Raw genomic sequence first — 17,075 nt, forward strand, 5'->3', positions numbered from 1 at the left:
CTGTACTAATCTGGTGAAATATACGCAGCAGTAATGAGCTCTGGGCTGATAGAAGGGTTGGTAAATGACAGTCTTGCTATTCCTGTACTAATCATTGTTGTCCCCCTTCCTCTTAGTCAGTGTTATTGTCTTAGTGGTGCATTCCCACAGCTGTACTGTAGCATCTGGAGTAAATGGGTGAAGCCAAGTCTGATGATCAAAACACTGCAGTTTCAGAGAAAGGAGTTTCTGGCCAGATGTTCTGCTCACATCTGTTTTGTGGGTGATAGTTTATATATATATATTATATATTATAATATACTGGTTATCTGGGTTTGTGTGCCAGCTGACGAATGTCACTTTTAATTGCAACTTTACAATGTCAGCTGATATTCAAGAACCCAGAGTGGCTGTAGGCATGCCTGACAAGCAGTAGTGGAAAGTAAGTAAGTATTTGTACTGTATGTAATGTATTTATACTTTACTTAAGTAAAAAGTAATAGAACATTATACTTTTACTCTATTACATTCTGCAGCTATTATCTGTACTTTCTACTCTACTACATTTCTACACTTTGTAGTTACTTGTTACATTTTATGAATACAGTGCACAGTAAAAATAGAAAAAAACTAATTTTCTGTTCACTTGATGCCCATAGCCTGCCTCATGACACACAGACTTGTCCTTAGCTGGTTCTGGGTATATTTCAGAGATGTCTGTACTGAAAATGTAAATTAACTACACATTGTCCATTTTAATTTTAAGATGATTTCTTTGATTATTTTAATTTATTAATAATAATATTAATTACATTAATTATTTAATTTATAATTAAATAATTAATTATTTGTATTATTAATTATAATTAATTCATACAAATTAATAATACAAATAAACTAATACAGATTAATTAATTTATCAATTAGCATTAATTTATTATTAATTTAATTAATACATTAATACAAATTAATAATTATTTAATTTGTTCAGATATCCTTTAATATATATTCGTTGTGTGAGTAATTTTAATACTTAAAGTATTAAGTACATGCAAAAGTGAGTACTTATGACTTTTACTTAAGTAGGATTGTTGACTTGTAGAGAGCTGCTGCATCCATAAGCACTGCTCGTAGATAGCTGGGATAGGCCTCAGCCCCTAAAATGAAAATAGTGTAGGAACACAGACCACAAAGAAAACCCTTTTGGCATTTCTCTGATCTTCAAGGTAAAAATAATCAGTATGAAAAACAAATTCTGATCTAGGTGGAAGGTCAGTGGCTCCCAGGCATTTTAATTTATTATAGAACATTACCCAGTATTATTTCTAATAGCACACTCTTGCAGGGTTACAAACTGTGAGTAAACAAGCACAGCCTCAGCAAACATTTTAAGAAGTATTTCTTAATGTTCTCTAATGGTGCAAGGAGGGAAAACAAAACTAGAGAAAGATCAAAGTAAGGATGTACGCAAAGGTGGAGGGATTATGTAAAATAGCTGTCTGGGAGAGGGGAGTTTGTGTGTTTAAGTATTACATCTGCACAACGGTTATCAGCTTTTGTTATGTAGCATGTGTGTGTGTGTACGCACACATGAAGAATAGCTGGTGTTATATGGCATGATACTTCAGATGGTTTATCTACTTATCATATTACTTCATTCCTTTGGCCAGTCTGCACAATCTGTCAGAAATGGCTGTTTATTACCTACATTGGCCCAGGTTTCTCTCTCCGTCCTATTTCCTGTTCTTTGATGTTTCCTTTCTACTTATGCATAATTGTGTCTCACCTTTTAACCTCCTCTCTCTCACACACTGTCTCTCTTTCAGACCACCGCACAAGGCGGAAGAGCATAGCCACCGGGAAGCAGCCCAGTATGGAGGTCCCTCCCACTGCCCCCCTTCAACCTTTCCGACAATCCGTGAGTAACCCCCCCTCTTCCCAGCCTCACTCACTGCCTCCTTCCCTCTCGCTATGCCTCTTCTCTCCTCCTGCCCTTGGCCCACCACACACCTATGGGCATCGAGCCAGTGGCACCCCACCTCACCCTTTATCTTTCTCCCCGGCCATCTATCCTTCCCCAACCTTTTGCCAGCAGCAGCAAAAGGGATCCAAGAAAGGCCCTGGTACACCCCCCACACCCCACTCATTGCCCCTGTCTCCTTCCCGTTCCTTCACATTGCCCCACTCACCTGCTGCCTCCTCCTCACCCCCGTTCTTGTACTGGGGTGGACACTGGAGGCCTGCCGGTTCAAGTTCAGTGGCAGGAGGACCGTTTATTGCACCACTGCCCCCTTTTGAGGTATGTGACAATGTGACACAAACATGGCTGATGCTAAGAAACTAATAACAATAATTATTATTATTCATTAATTTAATAGCAGTTCTCTACAAGATTCATACCAGTGTGTGCCTGGACAAGTTTTACTTTCCTGACTATTTTGCAAATTACTACTACAACAAGCACTTGGTCAGGTCTAGAGTGCACTTTATCTGATCTATGATATAATACAGAATTGTTTGTTTTATTCTTGCATGACAGAAATGTTAACATGAAAGAGCCTAAATGATATTGGGGTTAGCCATTTTTTGTTTTATCATTATTTTACACAGAGATGATGATAATTCAAGATGAGCAGTAATTCAGGTGCCCCTGAAGGTCTAAAGCACTGCCCTTTACTGTGTAAACACATTTAATGAAGATATTGTGACACAGCACCCTCAACAACAGTTTGCTAGACATATCTGTTCTTAACAAAACATGGTTTATATGTGGAAGACGATCTCAGTGGGTGAAGTCTGTGGAAAACTCATAATTATTAGCTTATAAGTCTCCATACTTACCTCTGTTGGTCTGGCTGACTGTGTCTGGTGTGAGCATGTGACTTGTGAGGAGTGAAACTTCCTGGGAATGGATGGAAGCACTGCATTGTAGAAAGATGATGTCTGACTACACCACCTCTGTTAAGGGAAGGTTTTTCCAGCTTAACATAGATGGCTTCCTTGACTCCACTTCCAAACCATCTGTTCTTTCTGTCTACATTGTAACCTTTTAAACCTGATTGGTAGCGTGGCTATATAAGCACCATGCATGTGTGGCCTCCTCGGTTAACCTTGAATGGAATGTGTTTCTGAGTGGCCTGGAGCTGGAGAGAGAGTCTCTCCACTCAGAGAACCAAGATAACAATGCAACCTATTGTTCTCTTTCGTGTTGAGACTTGTGATTTCTCCACCCTACATATATGTGTGGGGACCACAAGGAAACCAAGCAATAATAATAATAATAATGCATTGTTCTTATATTGCGCTTTTATGCTCTGTTGGGCAGGCACTCAAAGCGCTTACATTGAGATGCATTATTCATTCACACCACATTCACACAGTGGCAGTGGTAAGCTATCAGTGGTAACCACAGCTCCCCTGGGGGTGACTGACAGAGACGTGGCTGCCAAGGTGTGCCTACGGCCACTCCGACCACACATTCATACGCATTCATACACCAGTGAGTGCACTGGAGGCAATGCAGGTAAAGTGCCTTGCCCAAAAACACACAACAATGACTAGGGAGGACCTGGGGTCAAACCTTCTGGTTATTGGACAACCCTGCTCTACAACTGAGCCACTGCTGCCCAAGCAGACAGCACCACTCCGACTGAGAGTGCAATGAAACAACAACAACAAGGTCACCACAACCTTCGGCCAGTTTATGAGCTGTCACAGGCAGCACAGGCTGCCTTCATGGCTGCGCCATTCCTGTCAGGGTCGTGGAGACCTGCCTGCCTCAAACATCAGGAGGATGTCAGGTGCTGTGCAGGAGAGAGGATCCGTCCGTCTTGAACAGCACCATGTGTGAAAGAGTCCCCAGCGATACGAATATTCCACCCCATTCAATGGTGCCCGGTGTACTGTCCTGTCTATGTGTTGTGCTGAAAATCGTTAGCATAGACTCAACAGCAAGCCAAAATCATTTTCAAGTGCCAGGAAACGAGCATAATTGCTCCTTTATTTACTTGGTGAAGTTGACAACATTGAACTGGAGTAAAACTATGAATAAGAGAAAAACAGAAAATTGCCTTCTTAAAAGCATTTATAAACAGGTATCATTTAGCATCGCATCGGACGAGTAACATCATACAATAACTAAGATATTATTCCATTTTTTTAGACTACATTTAAAGACTACATTACACTTACAGTCATTGCTTTCTGAAGAATTAGCTTAACATCAACCACTTTACAACATGGCAAATTATGTGTGGAGGACTAGCGCTATACTTCCCGTTTGTAGTTAATTTGGGTCCACCAAAGAATAATTACTTCCACAAAGACGTCATCTGATGCATTGCCCTGCATCAGATGTGATGAGTCCTCCTACCAGCAGAGAGGCACGTGCAGCCTGCGTGTCACCAACACTTGCAGGTTCCTCTAAGGGCACAATCCCAGGCCCAAAAGGCAATGCTGCACTGGGCACATGTACAGAAGGGCAAGGGCACTATGTGCACTGTGGCTGCCATCAACCCCAGAAGGCAAACTGCCCCCAAGCGAAACTGGGACAAGCGCGCTCTCATGGTGGCCTAAGGCTGCGGCTCAGAAGGAGTGGCTGGGTGTCTCCTTGGGAAGACCAGAGCCCTGGCTTCCCTCCCTCTAGAAGCAGCCGAAGCTACAGCAGCCAAGCCACTAGCATGTATAGGGGAAACAACACCGAAATCATGAGAGGAACCCTTGGACCAGCTCTCGTGTCTTGGTAAGTGGATATCTGCATTCACCCTACACACACACTAAATCATAAAATTCATAGCTAAAATATCCCTTGTCCTGACTGCATGATGTCATGAAATTCAAGGACACGAATGCATGGTGCTTGTATAGCCACGGTACTGATCAGTGTGTGTCTTAAGTATCCCCTGTGGGAGTTAGTCCCCGTACATATAGGTTATGTATGGTGGTACAGGGTGGATAGTCTCAACACGAAAGACAACAGCTGAGTCTTGTCCTGTGGAGGTGACTCTCCTTTGCTGAGCCATTCTTCTGTGGAGTGGTTGTTTAGTTAATCCAATGTACAGATCAGAGCATTCCTCACTGCACTGGACTGCATATATCGCATTGCTGTGTTTCTTCCTAGGAGTCTTATCCTTCGGGTGAACCAGTTTCTGTCTCAGTGTTGTCATGGGTTAAAATGGACTGGGATGAAAATACTGCAGACTTTCTCTGATACTTCTGGCACATATGGGATGACTATATTCTTCCTCAGCCAGTTGTTCTTTTTCCTGTGGTTGGTGGGTCTTGTTTTTGTGTCTTTGATGAGTGCCCAGTTGGGATAACCACATTTCTGATGTGTTGCTCCTTCTTCTTTCCCTGTGAGCTGGTGGGTACAGTTTGTGCTCTGTGCTCCCAGCTTATGTTCCAGTGGGTGGTGTGAATCAAACAGTAGGTACTGGTCTGTGTGTGGGTTTTCTCTACACCTCCACGTTGAGGCTCCTGTCCTTCTCAATGTAAACTGTACAGTCAAAAAGGCCAGATTGTTGTCCCTGGTGTCCTCCCAAGTGAACCTAATGTTGCTGTCCACTGTTTTGATGTGTTCTGTGAACCGTTCCACTTCATGGGTCTTGATTTTGACCCAGGTGTCATCCACATATCTAAACCAGTTGGAGTGGTTGCAGGAAAGGAAGTCAGGGCTCTTCTCTCCACAATTGGAGACACAGGTAAACTTCAAAATCCTTCTCGTTACCTACAAGGCTTTACATGGACTAGCTCCATTATATCTGCAGGACCTGATGTTTCTCATAGAACATGCAGTTCTCAGAGTGCACGTTTACTTGTACTTTCTAGAATTATTAAAAGTAGAATGGGAGGACGAGCAGGCACTAGCTTCCCACTTTGGGAAGGGAGGAGGAACAACCTCCACCTTTAAGACCAGGCTTAAAACCGTTCTATTTAGTAAGTTGTATAACGAGTCTAAACTATAGTGTGTAGAGAAGTTAGATACAGTCACTTGTTGACATGGCCTCAGCCCTGAGACAATTGTGATTGTAAAAGGCACTATACAAATAAAATTGAATTGAATTGAGGTGATCCCATTGTACAGCTGTGCTTCTGTCCAATTGTCCCAAAGTTCCCATTGTCCTGGTAGTAAGTGGTTTTCAGGCAGAGGTCCCGCAGTTTACAGATGTGGTCTGCCGTGAGTTTTTTTTCCATGAGTGTGTGCTGTCTTGTGTGAGACATCTCCCTACCATCTCTGTGGCTTGTGAGGTGGGGATGCAGGTGAACGCGGAGGTGATGTCAAATAAGACCATGGTGTCATCTGGGCCCAGCATCCTGTGAGATGTGGATGTGGTGTAGGGTATTTCCCACCGGTGGTATCAGAATTTCAGTCAAGTGCTTAGACACATTGTATGTGACCAATTTTGTGCTGCTGACGATGGGTCTGAGGGGGACTCCTTCTTTGTGTATCTTGGTGAGTTCATAAAGTGTTTGTGTTGGTGGAGTGTTGGTCCTTCTCCAGTTTCTGTAGGTAGCCCTCAGACATAGAATAAGGCAAATTTGAAGATGAATTTAGATGACGAGCAATTTATACCTTGCAACTGGATTTAAGGAAGTGTGAGCATAGTTACTATACTGTTGCTGATTAATATGGTATGTATGGTATTCCTTATTAATGATGGCATTTTGTAATGAAGATATGCAAGTTCACACAGCCTTAGCAAAGTAAAGTGATATTATGATATTAGGTAATATCCCAGTTTTTCTCACAAAATTTTCTTTCTCAGAAATTAGTTTGATTTAAATGCCATAGAATCCAAGTAGCCAAGTTCTTTGAGTTTTGTAATATACACACATACAATGTAGGCTAACTTTTTATATCTTAAAATGAAGATTCTTGTTAAAAACAAAATATTATTTTGTTAGTCTTATCATGATTAATAAATCAACTTTCAGCTAAGCGAATGATGTCTTTGCATTATATTAAAAAACTGGCTACAGCTACAAATGCATGTGGCAGCTTCAGACACATCAGGAAAAAGAAAAATATAATTGATTCATGTTTATTTTTAAATGTTGCACATCACTACCCACCACAAGATCTGTTATATCATTGCATCTCTCTGAATTTCTTGTTAATAATAATAATAATAATAATAATATATTTACCTTCTGCCCTCCTCATCACACGTTATGTCATTGTGTGTCTCCATGTCATTTGATTTAACTATAACACATCTGATACATCTATATCTTGATACCACTCCATCATGGTACTTCTTCTTGCATCCTACTCTTGTTTTAATCACTTATCTTTTACTGGCCACTTCTCCATACCTATGATTCTGCACTATGTATGTCCTCCCTCTGCTTTTCCATCTGTTTGCCCTTTTTGTTGTTCTCTCTCGTCCTTTCATCACATTCTTCTAGAGTTTCCTCAGCAGAAGACTTAAGGGCTCAATCAAGAGGGCCAAGAGTCAGCCCAAACTGGACAGAACTAGCAGTTTCCGTCACATGATTCTACCCCGCTTCCGCAGTGCTGATCAAGACAGGTCAGTGACACCTTTTGTCCAATTGCTTCTGACTATCTATTTTTGGGGTGTATAAATGTTGTGGACATGACACACAACTTGAATTTGAAGGATAAATGCAAAGAGATGCTGATACTCAGTGACATCAGCAGTGACCGTACTGCATAACAACAAGGACACTATTAGTGTTCTTGACACCTCCTCAGTTTGTATACAGCTAGGATATGGACTATCGTTATATATACGGTACCTATTTAATGGCATCTCACATCAAATCAAATTGTATTTGCATAGTAAAATGGTTGTTTCTGTTTGCAATCAGTACTTTATTTCTCTTCATCTGCCTTTACCACTGTATCGGCATCTCTCCCTTCCTCTCTTTATATTATCTTTTCCTCTCTCTATTAATGTATTTCTGTTTATTTCACTTGCTTCCCACAGCAAAGACAGTTAGAAATAAAACCCTCTGCACCATCATCTCTGCTAAAGGAATTCTCCAAAAACATCCCCTCTTTCACCATGGCAACTAAACAAGGCAGATGTACAGAGCCACTGAGATATTTGCTTAATTATACCTCCTCTGTATCATGTGTGCTACAGTGCTGGCATTCTTTAGGCACAACATGGCAGAAGGGGTCATTTATAAGGCTTTGGTGAGAACTTTTTCATCCAGGTCATTTTCATTCAGAAGGTTGAAGCAAGGCAACTGGGCTTATAGAGCTTGATTGATTGATGTTTCGCTGCTCCTCCAAACTTTCAACCAAGACACCTGGGTTTGATTTTTGTCAGGTTATATTTTCTTTTCCTTATTCCTTTTTTGACTAGTATCATTGTTCTAGATCACTTTGTCTCTCTTTCCTTAAAGGTAGGATAGGAGATCTCATTCTGATGCACTTTTTGTTATATTGGTGTAACTTCTCTTTACAATTCGATAGCAACCGATTAGTTCGGCAGTTTCACTTTTAAACGAAGAATATTAATAACCTGTGGAAGCTATAAAATGCTAAAAACATCAGCCAATCCTACGAGATGCCCCTGCACGGAGAATTGGCTGGTTATCACTCTCTTCCTCCTCTGCATGCACCAGAGAGGTATGTGAACTCGATGCGCGTGAACGCCAAGTTAAACACCAGATTGGCGCATGATGGCAGAGACGTAACCAGCGAGTCAGAAAAGAAAAACTGTTTTTGGAAAAGCCACCACCAGAAAACGGCTTGATGCAGAAAGATCTGAGACAAGAGTGGTTATCGACACAACTTTGCAGTGCTGGCGACGACTGAGAGAGCAGAAGCAGCTACAGAATGCTGCTGTGGTATCCTGCAGTTCTTCCACACAGGTAGGCTGTCAGCTTTCACCAAGCTACGTTTGCTAACGTGATGCTAACATGATGCTAATGTAACCCGTGAGTCTGATACTGCGTTGTGTGGTGTATGAATACAGGAGGCAGTGTTGAATCTCTCTAGTCTTTACTGAGGGCTTTGCTCTGTGACATACAACAAAGTAGCAGATGTTAGCTGTGTGCAACAATGTCCTAGCTTGACTCCTCCAGCCATGAAGAAAAGGTTTTGCCCATATAAATTCAATATGTAATCACCACAGAATATTTACAGTGAACAATACATATAAATAATAATAAAAAGTAAATAGTAGGTTGGATAATTAAATAAATAATAGGTAATACATTTGAAGAATAAGGCACTACTCGATCTACATAAAATGCAACTTTAAACTCTACAAAAATTAATTATTAAATATTCACACAATGAAAAAAGAATTACAAAGCTCCATACCTGTGACATACAACAAAGTAGCAGATGTTAGCTGTGTGCAACAATGTCCTAGCTTGGCTCCTAATAAACAAAAAACAGTTTTACCGGCAATCAACAGCAACACAGACGCTATGTCAGGCTCAGCTGTTACCGTTAATATTCAACTGTTTCCCAATTGATGCCAAAACCTAGCTAAATCAGAACTGACAAACTCAAGACTCATCAAGACTTTCATGGAAGTAACCCGACATCTCAAAACAACATAAAACATTTTAAATCCACAAAACGAGCTAGTAAAAATTCGAATTTGCAGAGCTTGTCTCTGTCGCGACTCACCTCCAGCCATGAAGAAAAGGTTGTGACTGGAGCACACGTTGACGCACTAACGTCATCGCGCTGGACACTGTCACACACATCCACATATGCACACACAGGCTGGAGATTGACATAAATAAACTTAACACAGCAAGGAGAGGTTTTGGTGAAATTCAACCTGTTTATATCTGTTACATTAACAGGCTCTGATCGGCAGCTTTCTGCTTTTTGAAGCAGGTTTTATTCCATTTACCGGTTTTTCTGAGCTTCTCTCTGATGATCAAAAAACCTGATGTGGGTACAGAGACTTTGTTGTTTTCGATGGTCATTATCATGGTCACATCGGTGCTGCTCAACATGCTACTTTGTCTCTGTGTTGTTGTTGTAGCTGCGTCCTCAGCTCTACTGAGGGAGAGCAGAGCAGCGTCTTCTGTCATATGACCTGCTGCTGTTATCATTGTTCAGTTTACTGCTGCTCTCTTTATGTCTTGCTCTCTCTCTATGTCTCTCCACAGCTCTGTGATCTTATGACCAGACACCAAACCAGTCTTCACCTGCCTGAGGACAGCATGTGATAATAATGATCACTAATTTTGTTCTATTGTAATGTATTTTATTTAAATCCAAATACAGTAAACTGTTGCCAACCCACTGGTTTACATTATTTGTGCAGCATTTTAAAATAACCAATGTAAAACATTGAATGTTTTCTGTAATAGACAACAAACACAGTTACAGTATTTCAGTGAACAGATATTTATTCTCATGTATGATCAACAACAAAAGAAGTGAAGCACCAAACATGTTAGAACCTGAAGAAATAACAGGCCAGTTGTAGGTGTGGGACGCCTTCCTGCTACACAAGCCAGGTGTGTCAGCATGGAGATGCACCAGTCACCAGGTTGTCCACAGCATCATCTGAGCCTGCAGCTCCCACAGAAACAACAGCTGGCTGCACCTGCTGCAGGAAGACCATGGTGAGGAGTTCAGATGTCAGACTTGCTTCAGACGGAGCTCCAGCACCTGATGGGTCTGCTCCAGGCTCAGAATTTGAATTATGACCTGTCAATCAGTAAACAATAAACATTTATATATTGTCAATAAACAGAGCTTTACTGTCCTTGAACAGGTCTTACATACAGTATGTTTGGTGTTCAGACTAAAGTAGAGCAGGTAGGTGTCTGGTGATGCGAGGTAGCTGAATATCTGTAGGGAGCAGAGACTGCTCTGTAAACAACAAACACCAGAGGAAATGCACTGAAGATTCATACATTCAGTGCTAACTGGCTGTGTAGCTACCCTTGTTGATTAGCTTTACAAGAGTTCATCCATAACATAAACTGACTGCGTAGGAACACAATGTGCTGAGGATTCAAAGCAAAGATGGTGTAGCGTCATGGCTAACATGGTGACTAGCTTTACATGACTGCTGCGGCTAGTTAGCCTGCAACACCGCACTCATTATTATATAAATAGTATTACGCAATGTTTCCATACACTAACATTTTCGCTTGGCAGATCTAGCTTGCAACAACTGCCACATTTGTTGTTTATGTTTGTTATGATGATGTTACGTGTTTTTTCGTGAATGAGATCCGGCTGATGCAGGTCGCGATGCTCTACCACACTCGTCTTCTGTGAACACAAACTGCGTGTCCGTGAGATTAGGAGGCGTGGCTTCAGAGTGGGCTCAGAGAGGAGGCGGGATTGTATTTTCAAATTCTGGCTGTTACTCACTGAGTTTTCAAGATCTCCTACCCTACCTGTATTAAAGGGATACATTTATATTTAAAAAAATGTTTTCTTTTAATGGTCTAATGGTGTTGATTCCTCCAAGCCTGAGGTTGTTTGCCAAGCCCCCATTTACCTTATGTATGATACCGTTAACTATGTTAGGTATGTGGGTCAAGTGATAAAATACTGAAATATAACAACGTAAGATTTTGTTCAAACAAAGATTCCACATGGTTTATTTTAATGATTTTGTAAATCTTCTAATTTCTCTAGTGGCACAAGAAAATCTGTCCACAGCTGAGAGTATTATATGGTTGTATTATCTTCTGATTGTTTAATGATCAAAGCAGTCCACTTTATTCCTGGGTGACCAATGTAGAGCCAAAGCAACAGGATAAAATTACAATAGTTTAAAGACAGAGCCCACTTTGCATGATAAGAGTTAAAGCTCTTGGACGACCAATGGTTTTTCAGGTTCATGGGATGCATCCAGATGAGATGTCGGTACCACTCAAGGTGGCAAAGTTTGCTTATACTTTTTGAAAAGAAACAGTGCATCCGGAAAGTATTCACAGCGCTTTACTTTTTCGACATTTTGTCATGTTACAGCCCTTATTCCAAATTGTATTAAATTAATACCCCATTAGGACAATGTTACAAAAATACGATTTTTTGACATTTTTTGAATTTATTAAAAATAGAAAACTAAGAAATCACATTTACATAAGTATTCACAGCATTTGCTTATTACTTTGTTGATCCACCTTTGGCAGCAATTTGATGCCACAAGCTTAGCACACCTATCTTTAGACAGTTGCCCATTGTTCATTGCAGTAATTCTCAAGTTCCATCAGGTTGAATGGGAGACGTCTGTGCACAGCCATTTTCAGGTCTCTCCAGAGATGTTCAATCAGATTCAAGTCTGGACTCTAGCTGGGCCACTCCAGGACATTCACATTCACAGTGGTTCTGAAGCCAATCCTTTACAGGCCTGATTGATGGATTGCTGCAGAGATGGTTGTCCTTCTGGAAGGCTGTCCTCTCTCCACAGAGGAACGCTGGAGCGCTGACAGAGTGACGATCGGGTTCTTGGCCCTTCTCACCCGATCGCTCAGTTTTGCCCGGCCAGCTCTAGGAAGAGGGCTGGTGGTTCCAAACGTCTTCCATTTATGAATAATGGAGGCCACTGTGCTCATTGGGACCTTACTCTTACTTGCCTTGGAAAGCAGCAGAAAGCAGCAGAATTTTTTTGTGTCCTTCCCCAGATTTGTGCCTCAAGACAATCCTGTCTCACAGGTCTATAGACAATTCCTTTGACTTCATGCTTGGTGTTTGTGCTCTGACATGCACGGTCAACTGTGGGACCTTATATAGACAGGTGTGTGCCTTTCCAAATCATGTCCAATCAACTGAATTTACTGCAGGTGGACTCCAATTAAGCTGTAGTAACATCTCAAAGATGATCAGTGGAAAAAGGATGCACCTGAGCTCAATTTTGAGCTTCATTGCAAAGGCTGTGAATGCTTATGTAAATGTGATTTCCTAGTTTTCTATTTTTTAATAAATTCAAAAAATGTAAAAAAAAAAACTGTTTCCATAATTACCTGTGTTGATCTGTGTGTCTAACGACTGGCTAACGACTATGAGACAGTTGACAGCCCTTTGTTCTTGCTGTGAGTATGTGCAAACTTCCTGGGAATGGATGGAAGCTGCATTGTATGTGGTAGAAAGATGATGTCTGAGTCCACCACCTCTGTTAAGGAAAGGTTTTTTTAGGCTTAACATAGATGGCTTCCTTGACTCCTCTTTAAAACCACCTTTCCTCTCTGTCCAGAATGTGAACATTGTTGTCCTCAACGGAGTGTCCTTTCTCTCTGAGGTGAAGGTGAACAGCTGAGTCTTGTCCCGTGGAGGTGGCTCTCCTGTGCTCAGCCATTCTTCATTGAATTGGTTGTTTAGTTTCTCCAATGTACAGATCAGAGCATTCCTCACTGCACAGGACTGCATATATCACATTGCTGTGTTTCTCCCTGGGAGTTTTATCTTTCGGTTGAACCAGTTTGTGTCTCAGTGTTGTCATCACTTTGAAATGAACCGGGATGTCATGGTTGTTGAAGATCCTGAGTTTCTTGGAATGGTGATGTTCTTTCTCCGTTGGTTGTTGTCCTTCTTCCTGTTAGTAGGTCTTGTTTTTGTGGCTTTGATGAGTGCCAAGTTGGGATGTTTGCACGTGTTTGCAGAGCCTGTGTTGTGTTGTTGCACCTCCTTCTTCCCCTCTGAGCTGGTTGGTACAGTTTGTGCTCTGTGCTGCAGGGTTCTGATGTTCCCAGATTATTAATTCTAGGATGGTGTGAAACAGCAAGTACTGCACAGGAAACCCACACACATGGACTCGTACTTGATTGTTTGACAAACTGGGAACATCAGAACCCTGAGCTAACTTTACCATACAGTGTGAAGTTGTCTTGGAATGGACACGTTTCCGAGTCCCATTGTTATTGAACGTGCCCGCCGGCTGACAAGACTCGAGTGGACTCCTGCATACTCATACTGATCATTAAGTTTCTTAACTACCAAGGCAAGTAAGAGTAATTAGAGCTGCTTCACAAAAAGGAAAAGGGATGTATCGGGAGCACCAAGTCATATTTTTTCAGACCTGTCTGTGGAGGTACAGAAACAACAGAGACAATATAAGGGTGTGAACCTGGACTTTGGACTTATATTTCCAGCAAAGATGAGGATATTTCACAAGGGCAGCAGACACCTATTCCACACGCCAGAGGAAGTGCAAATATTCATTCAGCGTGTTCGCCAGCAGAAAGATGAACAATGGCTGGCACTAAACCATAACAAAATTAAACACACCTATACTTTTGTTTGTTTAGATATACAGTGTTCAATCTATCCTAGAACCATACTCAAAATAGAAGTGGAAAATCACATTACAGGCTGATCCAAATTGAGTGGAAGTCAAAATGAGGCTCAGTAGTGTGTGCGGCCTCCACATGCCTGTATGACCTCTCTACAACGCTTGGGCATGTTCCTGATAAGATAAGATAAGATAAGATAAGATAAGATAAGATAAGATAAGATAAGATAAGACTTTATTAATCCCGAAGAAAATTCTTTTGCCAGAGGTATCAAGTTACATTAAATACAAGAGTAAGTGTCAATAAAAAATCAAGAAGTACAGTAAGCAGTATTACTGAGCACAATATATGTTGCATGGCTGTATATATAACGATATAAGGTGCTAAGTAAATACAAATAGAGACCAGTGAAGGGAATAATATTGGTAGATGACATGATGGCATGATCATCTAGCTCTTCTCCCTACAGAAAGGGGAGGAGTTATACAGTCTGAAACTGAGGTGGCGGTAGTTGTCCTGAGGGATCTTCTCCCAGACCCGGATTAAAGCATCAGTCAACTCCTGGATAGTCTGTGGTGCAACGTAGCATTGGTGGATGGACTGAGGCGTGATGTCCCAGATGTGCTTGATTGGATTCAGGTCTGGGGTATGGGCAGTCCAGTCCATAGCATCAACGCCTTCATCACGCAGGAACTGCTGACACACTTCAGCCACATGAGGCCTAGCATTGTCATGCATCAGAAGGAACCCAGGGCCTGCTGCACCAGCATATGGTCTCACTATGGGTCTGAGGATCTCATGGACTGTATGACCAAAACCTCAACCAGAAAGGATGAGAACAGAGAAATGGTCTGTGGTCAGCACCTGCAGAACCTCTCCTTTATAGGGGTTGTCTTGATAATTGCCTCTCATTTCCACCTGTTGTCTGTTCCACTGATTCACAATCAGTGTTGCTTCCTAACTGGACAGGTTGATTTCACAGAAGAGAAGTGTGATTGACTTAGAGTTACATTGTGTTGTTCAAGTGTCCCCTTTATTTTTTGAGCAGTGTAGTTTATCTTGTATACAAGTAAATCTGATTGGGATGATTACACTTGTACATTTGACATGAGGATGTCAGCTGGGTCGGAGCAATATTTAGGGCCCGAGCACCGAATGGTGCAAGAGCCCTGTTGAAACCCTTAGGATTATTAGGGCCCGAGCACCGAATGGTGCAAGAGCCCTATTGAAACCCTTAGGATTATTATTAGGGCCCGAGCACCGAATGGTGCAAGAGCCCTATTGAAACCCTTAGGATTATTATTAGGGCCCGAGCACCGAATGGTGCAAGAGCCCTATCGAAACCCTTAGGATTATTTTTTTTTTTTTTTAGGGCCCGAGCACCGAATGGTGCAAGAGCCCTATTGAAACCCTTAGGATTATTATTAGGGCCCGAGCACCGAATGGTGCAAAAGCCCTATTGAAACCCTTAGGATTATTATTAGGGCCCGAGCACCGAATGGTGCAAGAGCCCTATTGAAACCCTTAGGATTATTATTTTTCATTTTTTTTTTTTTTTTTTTTTCTTCCTTCCCCCCCCCCCGAGATCGCATTTTTGGGGACCTTAACATGCCTAAAAACTCACCAAACTTGGTAGAAAAATTCATTCGCCCGAAAAATTTTGAAATTTGCTGACGTTTGAAACGCACATAGCAAAATGACTCTATAGCGCCCCCAACGCGTAGCCCCGCTGGCCAGTTTGACACAGGATCATGAGAATTAGCACACATGTGTATCACCCCAAGGTTAATTTTTTTACCGTTTTCTGACCCTGCTATAAAACTTTTCATGCCTCGCATACTTCATGCAATTGAGCTGAAATTCACTGTGTCCACTCAGGACACCATAGGGAATAGACGCATTCCAAAACTCTTTCAAAAGTATTACCGTTTGGCGGGGGAGTGGCCTCAAAGTTGACCATTCGCCATTACAAAGGAACTCGCTGTGTTTTATGCAGTACTACCCATGTACTTTATGCAATGTGGACAAAATCTTACAGTACTGCTATGGACCCGAGTCTGAACAAATATATATGCTAATAGGATGATACGGTCATAGCGCCACCTACTGGTAGCAGGAAAGTTTGGTTGTAAACATGTTCGTTGTATATCTGTGGAAATGAGAGGAGGAGAGCATAGGACAGGAGAGTATAGGAGACGAGAGCATGGGAGAGAAGACTGCGATGACCCCGCGGATCGCAAGATGCGCGAGGGCCCGCAATGCTGCTTGCAGCTTTAATTTTTAGGGCCCGAGCACCGAATGGTGCAAGAGCCCTATTGAAACCCTTAGGATTAATATTAGGGCCCGAGCACCGAATGGTGCAAGAGCCCTATTGAAACCCTTAGGATTATTAGGGCCCGAGCACCGAATGGTGCAAGAGCCCTATTGAAACCCTTAGGATTATTATTTTTCATTTTTTTTTTTCCTTCCCCCCCTAAGATCGCATTTTTGGGGGCCTTAACATGCCCAAAAACTCACCAAACTTGGTAGAAAAATTCATTCGCCCGAAAAATTTTGAAATTTGCTGACTTTTGAAATGCACATATAAAAATGGCTCTATAGCGCCCCCAACGCGTAGCCCCTCTGGCCGGTTTGACACAGGATTATGAAAATTGGCACACATATGTATCACCTCAAGACGCACAAAAAAGTCTCTTGGACCCCCCCTCCAAACCCAACAGGAAGTCCGCCATTTGAAGGTTTGTGGCCATTTTTGGCGATGTGTGACCCTGCTGCCAAACTTTTGCGCCTCGCATACGTCACCGGATTGAGCTGAAATTCGTCGTGTCCACTCAGGACACCATAGGGAATAGACGCATTCCAAAACTCTTACAAAAGTCTGACGGTGTGGCCGGGGCGTG

At 41.9% G+C, this 17,075-nt stretch overlaps 1 protein-coding gene across 6 annotated transcripts in view; it reads left to right on the top strand.

The window, feature by feature from the left end:
- syngap1b (synaptic Ras GTPase activating protein 1b) overlaps positions 1 to 17,075 on the top strand; it is a 245,108-nt gene that overhangs the window by 141,799 nt on the left and 86,234 nt on the right. For all 6 annotated transcript variants that reach the window (XM_028426626.1, XM_028426624.1, XM_028426625.1 and 3 more), the window contains 2 exons: positions 1,806 to 1,897; positions 7,387 to 7,508. In XM_028426626.1, coding sequence (XP_028282427.1) covers positions 1,806 to 1,897; positions 7,387 to 7,508 — 214 coding nt within the window. The remainder of the gene's footprint in view (positions 1 to 1,805; positions 1,898 to 7,386; positions 7,509 to 17,075) is intronic.

Source organism: Parambassis ranga, chromosome 16 (assembly GCF_900634625.1).
Source record: "Parambassis ranga chromosome 16, fParRan2.1, whole genome shotgun sequence".
Classification (NCBI taxonomy): domain Eukaryota; kingdom Metazoa; phylum Chordata; class Actinopteri; family Ambassidae; genus Parambassis; species Parambassis ranga.